At 35.7% G+C, this 15,619-nt stretch overlaps 1 protein-coding gene across 3 annotated transcripts in view; it reads right to left on the bottom strand.

The window, feature by feature from the left end:
* The window catches only part of Lama2 (laminin subunit alpha 2), a 563,701-nt gene that overhangs the window by 221,766 nt on the left and 326,316 nt on the right, over window positions 1-15,619 (bottom strand). For 2 of the 3 annotated variants that reach the window (XM_033763224.1, XM_033763225.1), the window contains exons 15-17: window positions 12,491-12,602; window positions 6,318-6,431; window positions 1,991-2,118 (exon numbers count right to left, since the gene is read on the bottom strand). In XM_033763224.1, the coding sequence (XP_033619115.1) occupies window positions 1,991-2,118; window positions 6,318-6,431; window positions 12,491-12,602 (354 nt within the window). Of the gene's footprint in view, window positions 1-1,990; window positions 2,119-6,317; window positions 6,432-6,609; window positions 6,664-12,490; window positions 12,603-15,619 lie in introns of all 3 variants that reach the window. The other variant, XM_033763226.1, reaches the window with a different exon arrangement.

The following is a 15,619-nucleotide window of genomic DNA, read 5'->3' as shown; positions in this document are numbered from 1 at the left end:
CCCCCCCCCCCTCCCTCCCCTCCCCCCTCCCCCCTCTTCTCCTGACACCACTAGTGGCCAAAAGATCTTCCAGTTTGTGCCCATCTGGGCTGCAGCTTCAAGCTCTGGAGATGTTCTGGTCAATAACACACATTAAACCAATTTCTCATTTTCTCAGTGTCTTGCTAAGCAAAATCACCTAGTAGATAAACTCATCCTTTTTTGGGGTAGCACTTGAAATTCAGGGAGTAGTTTTTGAAAGCCCCCAATATGTACTGCAGAGGACTGGGACACACATAGGCAATGAAGTTAAAATTCTAATTTTATGTGAATACTCTATGATCCCTGAGCAAGTCACTGGATAATCAGTGCACAGTTCACCATATCCCACCACTGCTGTAGGTGCTTTGCATATTTTAATTATGCAGTTTTCACAATAGCTCCATGAGAAGTCCAATGATTATAAACTCATGGTGAGTTTAAGTAATGCCAAAGGACAGGTAGCTAACAAGTAAGGGACTCAACACGTGAACTAGAATTGGTACCACAGTGTTATTTCTCCACTCAAAGGACTCCTTTAAAAATCTATAAAATGGGGGCAATAATATCTACCTAATAAAATCATTTTTAAGATGAATTAACAAAATCTAGGCTTGGCCCAGTGCCTAGAATAGTGGAGACTGCTTTCTTTAAATATTACTTCTTTCTCTTCAATTCCAAATGATGAGAGAGGAGGAAAATTCTGAAGAGCTAAGTAGCTGGAGAGGAGCACAAGGTGCTGAGTGGAAGGAAACACAGTTCCAAGGAGAAGTTTTAAACTTAATGATAGAATTGTTTTTAAGATCTTTAAGCTGTAGTAATTTACTCAATCTACTAACAAAAGACCATTTTATTTAGGAGCACCTTGGGTAAGATCTCAGGGTATGATCCACTTGGTTGCATCTTCATATTAAAAGACCATACTAGAGATTTCACTTTAAAAAATATTTAGAAGTTCTTCTCTGTAAACATTATCAAGCACTGAGATGTCCTTTAAGAGAGTTCCCCCCAAAATAAATTTGTTTCATTTAAAACTAGAGTTACAGCGGGGTGGTTGCTCAATAATAGAGCACGTGCTTGGCATGTCAGGTCTTGAGTTTCAATCTCCAGTGTCACAAATTTTAACTAACTACATAAAATTATAGTCATATACAATTATTCATTAATAAAATTGCTGATTTTTTTTCACCACAGTTGGCCTTATTTTAAAAAATTGGCTTCAGAATCTATTTACAGATGGCTGCACTTTTGTAAATTTCACTTACTGAAGTAGAGGATGCCCAAAATTATGAGATGAGGGTAAAAGGTAAAGTGAAGAGGCAGTTAAAGTACATTTTATCTTTATTTTTAAAAATCTGTTACAAAATTACAGCTCTGGGGCTGCATAAAAAAACTACAAAAAAACTGAAAAGAAATTGTATGAAATTTGCATTAAACTTTTTCAAGACATATTTGGTCTGTGAAAGTTATAAGAAAGTATCATTCATAGTTCAATACTCATAAATTCATGACACAATGTGTAACATTAAATAACTTAAAAAGATACACATAGAATGTAAACATGTATGTGTATATGAGATAAATTCTCTGAGAATTCAGGGCCAGGCTGGTAACTTGGATGAATTCCTTCTTTTTATCGTTTTAGAGGTTTATGACTTTCCCAACATTTACAAATCAACAGAGTGAAGTATAAAACTACATGATTGTATAGGTCTGCTCTTTGCAAATAGTTTAGAAATTAAAATTGGGTTCTATCTTTTTTATATTAAATAGTCAAACCTAAAAATATTCAGAAATGAAGTCACAACTTTAAACATTTTACATTTAAAAAGCTCATATTACCTTCCTGAAATTTTCCTGCATCTCTTTACTGCCTGTTTATGTCGGGCACGAGAAAGAGTAGCTTTGATGCCAAAGGTGGATTTTTAAGAGTGGCTGCCAAACTCCACAGTGTGGCAGCTTTGTTACTTACTTATTGGATGGGATGCTGAGTGGACAGGCACAGGGCTGGCAGTCTTCAGGGGTCCCTTGGGTAGGATCACCATAGAAACCAGGAAGACACAGGTTGCAGTAGGGACCACCTGTGTGATCCTTGCAGTTCTGAGGAAGAATTCCACACCAGAGTTCATTATTTTAGACTCACACAGCAACATGTGGCAAAAAATAGGTCTACAAAGTCATTAGTCTGTTCCCTGGCAGGAAGAGCAATTTTTCCACCTTAAATGGTCAATTTTACAACAGGGAAGTAGCACTGAAAGTTGCTTGAAAATCTAGCTTACAAACTACACACTAGTTTCAACATAGGCATTCTTACACAGGGATGACTAAAAGTCATTATACTTTTTTATTATGTGAATTTTATTTCCTTTTATATTCTTATGGGAATGTTAGTGTTTTGTGTGTGTGTGTGTGTGTGTGTGTGTGTGGTCACAGATCTCCAATGACATATGTTTAAGGGAAAACGTAGCTAAGTCTAGGTAAAAATCAATTGTACAACTTAAAACTGCTTGTTTAATGAGAATGGTAGCTAATCATACAAATCCCCCAGGGCTGTGCCTTCATAGCTCAGACATTAATTTTGAACTTGGTGGATGCTGATGGTCTGGACAATGATTCTTTATATTACATTGGGGAGGATTTTGCTTGAATCATAATTGAAGGTAAGAAAATTGAAAAAAAATTTAAACAAGGCATGGATAATGAAATCACAAGGCACCTATCAATTTTCCTCAGATATTTTTAAAAGAAAACTAAAATGACATTTTCTCACTAATTACTGTTTTTAGATCCATGTCTTTTTAAAAAATTAAAATAAAATAATTTTTATCTCAATTGCTTCATATTAAGTAAAGTCTATTTCAAGCTCAGACTGTGTTCATAAAACTTAAGACTGGCATATAGGTGAATAATTCAGTTAATGAAATAACAGAATCATCTGTAAAGCTTCCAAAAACACCATATGATAAAATTTTATTTTGTTTTGTTATTAGGTATACATAATTTCAGTCTCCAATAATACAACAGAGAATATATAAAATTTATATTAAAACTATTCTCTGCAGATTCATTGTTGCTGAATTATAGAGTATATACAGTTGTAACTTCTCCTTATATCGAACAGAATTCATCAGAAATTAAGACTGTGTAGCCTTTATCTTTATGACCGATAACAAAATTTGTGAAGTAAATAGCTAAACTATAAATTGACTTTAAACACAGGTTAAAAGTTTACACAACTAGATGGCCATTGAAATAGATTGAAAATCCCAAAGTATTTATTTTAGTATACTTTACAAAATCATTTTCAATTATATTTAACAAGTAGACTCAGTAAAAAATAAAGACACACTTTTTGACATAGCATTTTAACTGTCCTTAGAGAAGACAAATTTATTTGTAAAGTGAGAGACATTTAGGTTATAATCCAATCCTTAACTCTGAACCTGCCATCTGCATTCTAATTTTGACCAAAGGAACTAAAGTTGATGCTTCAGGATCAAGCTCTTGTACCCCATGCCAACTTCACTAACTACAAGTTCAAAGATGTTTCTATTAGTAACTGGTAATATTTGTGTTTTTCTTTTAAGTCTTTTAAAATTTACTTAGCAAAACTTTCTAAAAGGTAGTATAAATGTTAACTTCGCTATTAGCAGTTGTCAAAGTAACAGCATTTTGGGAACTAATGTAAAAAACATGGATCAATTTCGGAAAAAACTTTACCCTTTGAGTCTGTATGTCTCTTTCACTTTTCCAAGTTCAGCTAAACTCATCTGTTATCAAAAAATGTTTGTTTTTTGAAAAATGATTTTCATATTGTCATGTTGACCTAAAGAAAATTATATTGTCAAGAATTTAGAGGATTTAAAGATTAGGATCAAAAACTTGACTCTGCCTGACCAAGTAAAAAATGGGATTTCTAACTCATCTGAAAATCTTGAAAAAGCTCAGGGAGGGGATTCTCTTTAACTAGCTATTAGAAGAAAAACAAATATGGGCAAGTTTTTTCATGCTACTTCATTTTATCTTCATTAAATGGAAACAAAAATACAATTTTAAAGCCCAAGGAATTTTTTTTTTGCTTTTATTTTTTGCATGTGGAATTATAAAAGCACTACATAATCGATATAACTGAAATCAAAACTGAAACAGATGAAAGTCAGACTGATAAGGTGAAGTTTACAGAAGGCTGGCTGCAAAGGTGCCCGTTAAAAAATGACTGTTCCCATCCTGTGTCTCAGCGATGCGGATCATGCAATTTTACTTTGTGGATTTAAATGCTCCCTGGGTCGGTTCAAATTTATTTTGAGTAAAAATGATTTTTACAGCAGAATTTTGTTCTGATGTCAAAAATGTATTTCACTTTACTTAAAGTCAGATTTTTTTTTAAAGCCAAGCTGGACCAAAAATCAGCTTCTCTGTAGATTTCATAAATTATCTCCTTAATAATAAAAAATTCTTCTCAATAGTAAGAAGCAACTAAAGTACAGAGTCAATGAAACAGTGACACTGAGTGCTTTTAATATAGAGTATTAATTTATTTTTTTCCTGTGGGTCATATCAGAATCAATATGATCAAAATAGAATATCAGTACTTAATTTTTGATATCATCTGTGAGAAAGGTATTAATAAATCTCCAGAAAATATCTTACATGATCACATATTCATCAGCTACCTGGTCATTCTGTCTACATCATGAAGATTTCCAGGATCCCTTTATATATTTTTCTTTTTTTCTTTTTTCTTTTTTTTTTTTTTTTTTCTTTTTTTTTTTTTTTTGTATTTTGGTACCGGGGATTGAACTCGGGTCCTTATGCTGCTTGCAAGGCAGGCCACCGAACCGCTGAGCTAAATCTCTGGCCCATCCCTTTATAATTTGATGGACTCCTACCTGAATTTACTAAACAATTAATACGCTGTTTCATTAGAAGGAAAACACAAATTTCACTGTCCCCTCCCGGCTTTCTCTCAAAGTTATGCTGAAACAAATGACCTTATTTGAAAATAAATGGCTGCCACTGTTGAAATTTCACATCATGAAATGGTCCAAAGCATAATTTGACTTCATCCTAATGAATTCTACCTGAGATATGACCTTAGGGAACATTATAAATTTGGCATTGTGGTATAAATATTTTTATATTTTTGAATTTTTAGAGTTAAGTAAAGAAAAGCCACATTAGTTTAGAGCTACATATTTCCTTTTGCATGTTCAAGTATTTAAAGGTAATTCAATATTTTCCCAAGGTATATTTGAAAAGACTGCTATAATTGAAATGAAAATCATTTAGTCTTTCTATTTGTAAAAATGCCATTTGTAAAACTACTGATTCAAAATTAAGGCTATCATGCTTAGAAATGTAATGCAATTAAGCACAATCTTATACAGAGAAAACAGAAAGTATATCAATAAACCTAAATGCCAAATTATATCGAAACAAAAGCCCTGATTTTTCACTTCGGATTTTTTCCCAGAAGCTTTTAAATAGAAAAGAAAGAAGGGTGGTGAGGAAGAGAAACAGAACATTAAAAATTACAAACAGCGTCTGCCTTAAGTTCTGCAGGGAAACGAGAATATGATATCTTTCTAAACTGGCACCATTTCAGATTGTGTTTCTGCAAGACTAATGAGGAGAGCTGTTCCAAGCCTCTTGCCACGTCAGACAGTCGTGCAACTAATAGGCCCTTGGGTTAATCACAGTGGGCTATGCGGAGTCCTTCTCAGGCCTAAGGCTCAGCGCAGCAGAAAGAGCTTCGCATTTTGTACAGATTATTTTCCAGTGAAAATTATAGACTTAATTGCAGAAGAGAAACAGCTCTTGCGATTGTGCATTATATATATTTATTATTTTAATCAGTTCCTGACACTTTGCATGTAAATATTAGAGTTTTTAAACTAAAAATATGTACTGTGTCATTTTAATGTGAAAAAGAGTGAACCGCTTAAGAAGTGAATTGTGTTTATTACAAAGGTTATATTTTACAGTTTTCCCATTATTAGATATGAATCATTTCCAAGTTTAGCAGAAGAGTGTACTTTTGGTTGATTTATAGAAGGGACTAACTATGGTATCTATGGAGACATGGTTATGACTTGTAATGAGAGATTTGATTCTAATTCAGTTCTTAGGCTAATGTGATACACACTTTCCCCAGGAAGACTGCACAGGAGGGAGTATTGTAAGCTTCAAGCTCATTTCAGGAGAAGGCACTTCCTGACTCACGTGCTGAAACAGAGCAGGGCCTTGCAGCTGCAGCGTTTGCTGAGCCGACTGCAGCCCCCGAAGGAGAAAGGACTCACCAGACATTCACCAGTAACATCATCGCAGGCGTCCGCGTGGCCAAGGCAGTGACATGGCTCACAGAGGCCACCGAAAATAGTGCCGTTAACTCTTCTGTGCCGAGGCCAACAAGACTGAAAGAAAGACAGGGCTGCAATCAGTCTCGGGTATTAAAGAAAAAGTTCTTTTTTTTTCTCTTGGTAATAGAAAATAACAGGTAGCAAACTCAGTAAATGCGCTTTGTCAAAGCTTAGGCATTACGGAAACATCATCACAGCACTATTACTCCTGACATCGGAGCTTCGTACTGACCTTGCTATTATGGGCAGGTGTGAGGCTAGAGGAGGCATTAGCCTGGTGTTTCTTCTGAAATAGTAAAATAAAGCACAGATATAAAGAATTGAAATGTGACAGTCTCAAAGTAAAAAGCAGACAGGAAAACTGAAGAGAGAATACTGAAAAAAGCAATAGACATAAAAGTGTTCTCAGAGCATCAGCCTAAAAGAGCAGCGAATGTCATCCCAGGCAATTTGGATTCTCTGGAACCAGCTAACGGCCCTTACCCTCTCCACTTTCAGGAAACCTTGAAATCACTTGGGGGATGGGCAGTAGCCCTTGCTACTTTCGACAATATGCACAGCTCATCTCTAAGTCTGCAATTCATAGGATTTCCTTCTAATTGTTTTCTTCCTTCTCTGCTCTCTGAAATGTAAACAGAATACCTTATGATTTACTAACCCTCTATTCTCTTTCCAGTGAGAGTTTATTGTATGGTGTTATTCTACTAGAACTTTGCTTGTATTCATCACTGCTCTTTAAAATGTGAACCACTTTATTACACAGAAGCAGAGTTCTGATTACAACAGGATATATGGGTCCTAGATTACCTGTGTATCAGGGCTTTCTCTGGGCCTACCGTCACCCGTAATTAATTGTCCCTTCTGGGGGGCCTCCTGGAAACTGCACGAAATGCAAAATAATTGCGAGGCAAATATTACTGCCCTTTAGGAGTACGTGATCCCCTCAAGTTGTAATTGCATTTTGTGGATTATTTACTAAATTTCTGGATGGCGAAATACATCACCACATTTCACGAAAAGGCCTTTTTCTAGTTGAAAATGGAAACAAGACAGAAACTACTGGAGCAATAAAGTATATAGAATTGTGTTATGTATTGTTGGAAATGGTCCTTCTGCCTCAGGACATAAGGACTTTTCAGTTCAAACATCAATAACAAACACATGAGGAAAAAGGATGTGCGGATATTTCATAGCTGACAGTGAAATCAACTTTTCTCTTAAGTTGAGCGTTTAAAAAAAAGTGTCCATTTTCTACACATTCTCGATAATTTCTTATTACATTTTTTCTTCTATTGATTCTGTGTAGAAGTTATTTCTTTCTGTAATATATATTTTTAGAAACTGGCAAAGCTACGGATCCAGAAAGGAAGAGCAACTTAAAGATGCTGAGAATGGAGAAATAATGGATTTATTGTTTTTAGGGGAGACACACATGGAGTTTTTTAAAAGTATTTTTAGTATTTTGAAATATACTACACATATCGCATCTGCTTTCTTCAAGTTTCACAACTGCTCACATTGCTCTCCCAGCTGTGAGTCTGCCTCAATCATCACAGGAAAAGCGAAAGCCATCCGAAGCCATCATCCTGCCACTAAGCCAACACATAAACACTGATCACCACGCAGTTTTGCCAATTTTCCCCTAGGAGCAAGAGGAGTGAGGAAGGCAGGATTCTTTTTCTTTTAAAGGAAAAATTACTCTGCTTGTATTTTGGACTCTAATGGGGGCTGCCTTTTCACTGTCCCCTCTCACTGCTGCATATCAAAACTTTCTTTTTTGTTGAATAATTATCATCTCAAAAATTTTGAATTGAATTTTTGCTAGAAACAATAGATCTATTGCCTCCATCAAAGATTAACTAACAAAAACGATAAAATTATTCCCTTAGCATTACATAATGCTTCCAGCTATGGTTTTTTTTTTTCAGCAAAACTACACTAAAAGATCTTTTCTTCCTCAATTTCCTTTCATACCAAATTCCATTCTAATCTGCCTTTCACCCACTCATGAAGACTTCGCTTGCCTTTGTCATCAAACTCCAGGTAGCCAGATCCCATGGGCAATCACAAATTGTGTTTTATCTGATCTAGCCAATCCAGTTTTATCATCTGACCTCATGACTTCTTTCTGAAAGAACTTCTTTCAACCTCTATGACGTCACATTCCTAAGCTCCCATGTTTTCTCTGCTGTCTCCCCTTCTTCGACACGACTCACGGCCATTAGCCACTCCATGCTACAGCTGGGTTATTTCAGTCTTCTTGTCACACCTTGAGCCCAGGCAATTTAATTAGTTCGGCCGTGTGATGCCTTCTGAATTCTTATCAGAGCAGTTGCACAGGCTGAGTTCAAGCCCTGTCTATTCCATCAGGAAACATACATTTCACAGTCTTTCTGAACCTCCTATTTCTAAATTGAATTGCTGATTCTCTCTTTCCCCAGCCAATATTTATCTCTCAGTCTTCTTCAGTTCAATCAATGGTACCACATCTAGTGTTCAGCTTTTTGTACCAGTAATCTGTGAGTCATTCCCAAACTCTTCATTTTGTTGACCTCTCTTCTGGTATACAGTCTATCAATAGTCCTATGGGTTCTACTACTGATATATGATCTACCCATGTATCTTTACATCCACTGCCATTATCCTAACGCAGACCATTACCACTGCTCTGTTCTACTGCAACAGCACATTATCTTGGTTCTTTCTTACCATTCATGTCTTTTGCTAATGTTGTGATACTGTAGTTATAGTGATTATTCTCCCACGAAATATAACTGAAATCATGGCACCATCTTTCTTAAACACCCATACTGATAGCCTAGGGTATTTAGAATAGCATTTCAAATTCTTATCATACATACAAAAAACTGCCCTGGTCTCTCTAATCACATGTTGAGCTCGCCCTCTTGCTTAGTTTGCTTTGGCTACATGTGTCTTTTTCTCAGGTCTTGCAGACAGCAAGCACCATGTCTCCTCCTTCCTTTTTACATAGTTGTGCCTCTTGAAACTCAACACTCAGTTTAATGGCACCACCTGAGAAGGCCTTTCCTGACAAACTCTTGTAAAGCAGCCCTTCCAATCTTTTGTACATCCTGTCTTCCCATACAATCTTTGTATACCCACTCCTAATTCCTCCAAGTGACACTGTTGATTTTACCTTGTATTTCAAAGACAATATGTTTATTGTTCATCACATTACTGTTCATGTCTGGGGCCTTGATTGTCTCATACAATCATCAAATGTCATTAGCTAAGTGAATGTACAAACACTTCTGCGAGGTAGTTAACACTAACAACCATCATATAGATGAGGTAACAGATTTGGCCTAAAACTTTATTTAATACTTCATTTTGCTTTTACTTCCTCGTCTTTCAAGCAAAATGAATTATAATAGTACTGGGAAAATAAGAAAATATTTAAAAGAATAACCATAGAGCAATTTGTAAGATACTGCGATGGTTGAGTTCAATTGTAACTTGACTTGCTGGGGAGCTGCTGAGGGGATTAGTAAAGAACACTTCAGAGTTTATCTAGGTGGGTCACAGAAGCACGGACTTAAGTACTAAATCTGGTCCCTGTCCTCTTTCACTCTGGCAATGTTTCCTTGCTTGGCTTCTAGACTACCATGAAGCAATCGTCTTGTTTTTCTACTTTCCCCCACCAGGATGTTTCTGTCTTGGAGCCAGTGGTAATGGACTGAACCTTCTGAAACAGTGAGCCTAATAAATGCTTCCTTCTTACATGTATATTGTGTTGGGAATTTGGTCCCAATGACAAAAAGTTGGCTAATATAGATGTCATGTAGAAATGAGAACAAGAAGAGAGCTTCTGAATCAATAGTGTAGCCCTCAATGAAGTAAAAGGGAATGGCTATAATTATAATGAAATAATTCGATATGTTTTTGGCTAGAGGTTCTCAGTAAGCTCGTATAAAATAGAGTGGTCTTTGTAGTCTCGTAGCATTGAAGGATTATCCCAGGACTTTAGTGATAACAGAGCTGCAATGACTAACCTTATAGGTAAGTTTAATTAAAAAAAAATTAAGACATGACAGGACTGGGTAATATTGAGTATAGAGAGAGGAAGTTTTGATAAAGAATCAAAGGGATTATTAGAGAGTAAAAGAAGTGCAGTAGTCAGTAACCCCAAAGTTCCAAAGTTCATTGTCCCCTGATTTGACTGTTTTAAAATATATTTTAAAGTTACTTTATTTTTCAGACAATTATTTTGTGAGAGGCACAAGAAGCTTACATCCTTACTCCCTTGTTTTTTTGTTCTTTTCACACTTGCCTGTTTTCCTCTAGCTTTTAGCATCTTTAGGATACTTTCTTTCTTTCTTTCTTTCTTTTTTTTTGGAACCGGGGATTGAACTCGCATCCTTGCACTTGCAAGGCAGGCCACCGAACTGCTGAGCTAAAACCCTGGCCCTTTAGGATACTTTCTGAGACATCTCCCATCACCGGAATGGCGCACTACTTTGAGCCATAATTGCTTTGATGACATGTACCACTTATTGATCCTTTAATTACAGAGTGCTGTGACTTAATTTTTCACAAGCATTTGCTTGTGTCTTGGAAGAGATTACTAGTTCTTTGAGACTGGAGATTGTCTTATATATTTAAAATTTATGCAGATAAGCTTATATAATATATCAATTTGTATAGAATTTTTCAACCATATTTTTGGAGAAGGAAAAGAGGGATAGAAAGCATAGCCAAAGAAACAATTCTAATATTCAGACAATTTTACACTCGATGAGCATTTGGTTGTTATATAAAAGATCATAAGTAAGACGGAACAATATGGAATGTATTTAAGTAAGAATAGAATTATTATTCCAATTGAAATCAGAATTTAAAACTTTAAAAGGATCTGACTGATTGGAAGTTGAAACTGGAAGACTGTAATGAAAGAATGTTTCTTCAAAAACAATATGCATATTTTATATAAAATCAAATTTGGGATCACATAGCTAATGCATATCCTTGACTACTCTTCTTTTTCTTTTAAAAATCTTGAAAAGCAAATACTTCAAAGCATTACATTTTGTATTACTTCTAGATAGGCAAATCTGAGCCCAGTTAATGAAAATAGCTTTGTCATGAATATGACTCTAAGCTCTGTGGGGGCACGCAGTATTTCAAAGTATAAGGAACTGACAAACCCATGCCGAGTATTCCTATAAATGACATAATAGTGTAGTATTCTGAAGTAGAGCATCTTGGTGCCCTCAAATCATTCCTTAAAGGCACTATTTTAAAGAATATACATTTTTATTTATTTGAAAGCATTTCTCCCTATGTAGGAAATGGTATTTACAATTTCTGACCAGGTTTCAAGTAAAATCAATTTTTGAACTACATGAAAGAAAATATATTTAAGTAAACAAAATTATCACCTTAAAGTGACACCCCGTGCTATGAAGAAATAGTCATTATAAACCTATAGTATGTGAACAACAATAAGCATGTCAAATTTTAATTGGTAACAAATCACTGAACTATAAGGAATGGTCTAGAAGAAGGTACTTCTTGCATATCTTGTGTTCTTGATATTTTAAACGCTATATGTTTCAGATAGTGAATCTTGGTTGTATCCTTAGGAATTAGGTAGGGGAAAATTGTCATACACAGAATTAAAAATGGGAGAAAATTAAAAAGAAATGTATTAAGTTTTGTATACCCACTGAAATGAAATGGAAATAGAGGGATATTTTTCAAAATAATTCTGCTGTCATCCAGTTTGCAACTGATTAAGTTGTAATTATAGAACCTCAAATTTTCAGTTATAATAATGTAAAATCCCTCAAAAGGAAGTATAATTTCAGAATGAGATTTAAAAGACATGGCTTTCTTTCACTTGTTTGTTTGTTTGTTTGGTACCAAGGAATGAACTCAGGTCCTTACGCATGTGATGCAGGCGGCGGAACCACTGAGCTAAATCCCCAGCCCAAGACATGGCTTTCTGATGAACATTCAAGTTTCTTCTTTGAGAAGCTATCATTTGTTAACACAATTCCTGATGGGAAAAGTCCACCTCTTTTTGAAAGTTTGTGGACAGCGCTGTGGGAAGGAACTTAGGATGCACCGAGGCTGTGTTGAGGCACACTTACTTCACAGGAGGAGCCACTGTACCCTGGTGGACACTGGCAAACTTCCACAGCAGTGGCCACACTTCCATCAGTTGGATAGGGGACAGCAGTCTCAAGGCCAACATCACTCAACCTAGGAAGAGGGGGATAGGAATGGTGAGCCAGTAACCCAAACATTACAGCACTATGGGGAAGGCACAACAACCACGATGTACACATGTGCCAGCCATCCACAGGAGAAGGAGGTCTCATGGACACCCACACTGGGACTACCACTCATTATAAGGTTAGTGCTTGCAATCCATGGGTTCCACACCATTGGATTCAGTGACCTGTGGGTTGAAGGTATTTAGAGAAAATCTGTATATGTACTGAACATACATAGACCTGCTGTCACCATTCCCCAACCATTATAGAATAACAACAATTTCCAAAGCATTTAGATTGTATTGGGTATTATAGGCCATCAAGAGATAACTGAGTCCATGAGAAGATTGTGGAGCTTGAATGCAAACACCACACCATTTAAAGACTGAGCATCATGGGTTGGGCTTCCATAGGAGTCCTGGGATCATCCCTTGAGGGTGTTGAGTAAACGCTGCGTTGTGTTCAATCTACTCATTTAGAATCATTGCCTTCCCCGCCGTGTAAATACTGCAAAGATAGGAGACTGTTCTTCCTCATTTCCTGGCTTCTAGCAATGTGTTTTAATTTTTGGTTTGGAGGGATAGATGGCAGAGTTTGAAACCATATCATTGAAAGAATTTTTAAAAAGCGAATATTCTCCTGACTGCTTACTTTAACATGGAAGCTCAAAAAGCAGAAGGTAACAATATGTGGTGTGGTCAAACAAAGCAATAAAAATTGAAATTTTGAGAAGTAATTGCAGTAAAAGACACATTAGCTCCCCTCAAAATACTCTCCCTCTCTTCAGTCAAAGTTCACCTACCATTCTTGGAACTTGGTGAAGCAGTTCTGGGATCCTCTTTCTGTGAAAGTCTTTAATCATGTTGTTGTGGCTGCCTGATGACCTAAATCAGTTAACAAAGTTGATCTGCTCTGGTGACACTGACTTTGCAGAAGAGACAGAAGTTGCACAGTTCCAGATCCAATGAATAAGGTGGATGAGGACACACGATAATGCTTTTAAAAGCCTACCTTTCCTTTGGATGGTACACGGCAGCCACATTCAGAGTGGTTTCCATCACACTTTGTGAAAGCACTCATGAAAGGGGAACTTCTAGAACTGCTTCAGAAAGTTGCAAAAATGATGGGTAAGTGTGTTCAAAGTGAGGCAGAGTACCTTGAGAGACATTAATTGCAAGGCATCTTTTAATGTACTATTTTTATTTAAACATAATTTTTGATCAGTCCTTGTATTAATCTCAACTCTCAGGTTTTAAATTGAGATAAAGGATGGAAGTAATTCTGGTTTCTAGTCCCAGAGATAAACCTGCATGTTGGTAAGTAATTATGAGTGAAGCTTTCACAAATATTCATTTGAATTAGTTAGAACTATTTCCTTAAATTGTTTTTGGACTAAATTAAATCATTATTTCTTATATGCATGGGCTTCATTTTATTAGTACTTCTATACCCTCTGGTGATTTTAGCAGAGTAATTTAGCATCACTTACTATTTTAGAGAAAAGGTGGTTTGACCAAACTGCAAGTTAAAAAAATTCTATTTGCATAATTGAAACATACAAATAAATACATATTTCATTAATATATATTCAAAACTTTAAAAATATGATTGGTTTCTTACTGGCTTTACTCCATTTCTATAAACGAGCATGTAAAAGCTTGCTAAGAACACAGTCTTAACTGGATAGTACCTTAGAATGTGTATGAGTTCCTATATCAAAGTGTAAAGAAATTTAAACTGAAATCTTAGGACAGAGTCTATCAGACCATAATTCACACCCTGACTCTGAAATTTATTAGCCTTGTGTCCTAGTGAAAAAAGTATTTACTCTGTTGAGGGCTTTCTGTTAAGATCTCCACAATGGGTACAATATAATAGTCCATACACCATGAGCTTTGGTTAAAAATAATAATAAATATAAACCTCTTAGTAGAATTCAGCTGGCTATATCATGACATTAATTACCTGGAATTACTGGACTGTCAAATGTATACTATCTTATTCTGTTCATTAATTGAATACTTGTATTATTTCACTGTTGAATCATTAGTTTATTATACAAAAAACTGTTGTGGTTTACTAAATGGTGAATTGATAATCATATTAAAAAGTCCAAGGATTTGCAATGTAAAATTGATATACAAAACTTAAATGAAATGCATTGGAAGTTTCAAAATGGATGAATAAATAACTGATTAAGGAACAATTTTAAAAATAAAGATACAAAACAAAAATATTTTCAGTGAACTGCCAAATTTCATTTGTGTTTTGAACAGATGTTCCTCTCCTCAATCCGTGTAACCATTCTGAGTTGTGAGAAATTTAAACACTGAAACATCTTTCCCATTTAGTATGCACTGAACAGACCCAATGTTCATTAGGCTCTGCTATTTGTTAAATGGGATTTTAATGTGTTTAACAGTTTTAAGTGTTACTCATGAAGAAGACTGCAGTTTATTTTTTTCCTTTAATGTGGTCATTTTCTTTTCTCAATACCAGGCTGCATTCATTTAAATATAAATGTTAGCAGTAATATAGTACTAAAGTTTGGAGATGCATGAACTTTCAAAGACTCGTCGGCTAAGTCAAATTCTTTAGCTGTTTATCTCTCCTTATTGGTATGACTTGAAACTACAAAGAAGGTGATGGATGACCAGAAAATAAGCTACTAGGGAAAACACTGGAATCAAGTCAGAAACATTATCTTGGTGCTGTATTAATATGATTTTGTCTTACTACACTTCCCACCAGAGTTAAATATGCTATATTACACTACAACAACATCATCTCCCACAGCATTCTTCTTTGAAACAAACAAGTGAAAATTAACATTGATCTTCTAACTCTTTTAAATAATTGTGCTTTCTTTTTTCAAACCCATCTTCTTTTTTACTTGGAAGACTTCCATTTTGTTTCACTTAATAGAATGTTTCTTGAGCTGCCTGCCTGCCTGCCTGCCTGCAATCACCGGCGGCGTGCGCGCGAGCTCCCGGCCTGCGCGGG

The sequence above is a fragment of the Fukomys damarensis genome, unplaced genomic scaffold, assembly GCF_012274545.1.
Source record: "Fukomys damarensis isolate Sample0158 unplaced genomic scaffold, DMR_v1.0_HiC HiC_scaffold_14, whole genome shotgun sequence".
NCBI classification, from domain to species: Eukaryota; Metazoa; Chordata; class Mammalia; order Rodentia; family Bathyergidae; genus Fukomys; species Fukomys damarensis.
This window is presented reverse-complemented; position numbering and strand designations above follow the sequence as displayed.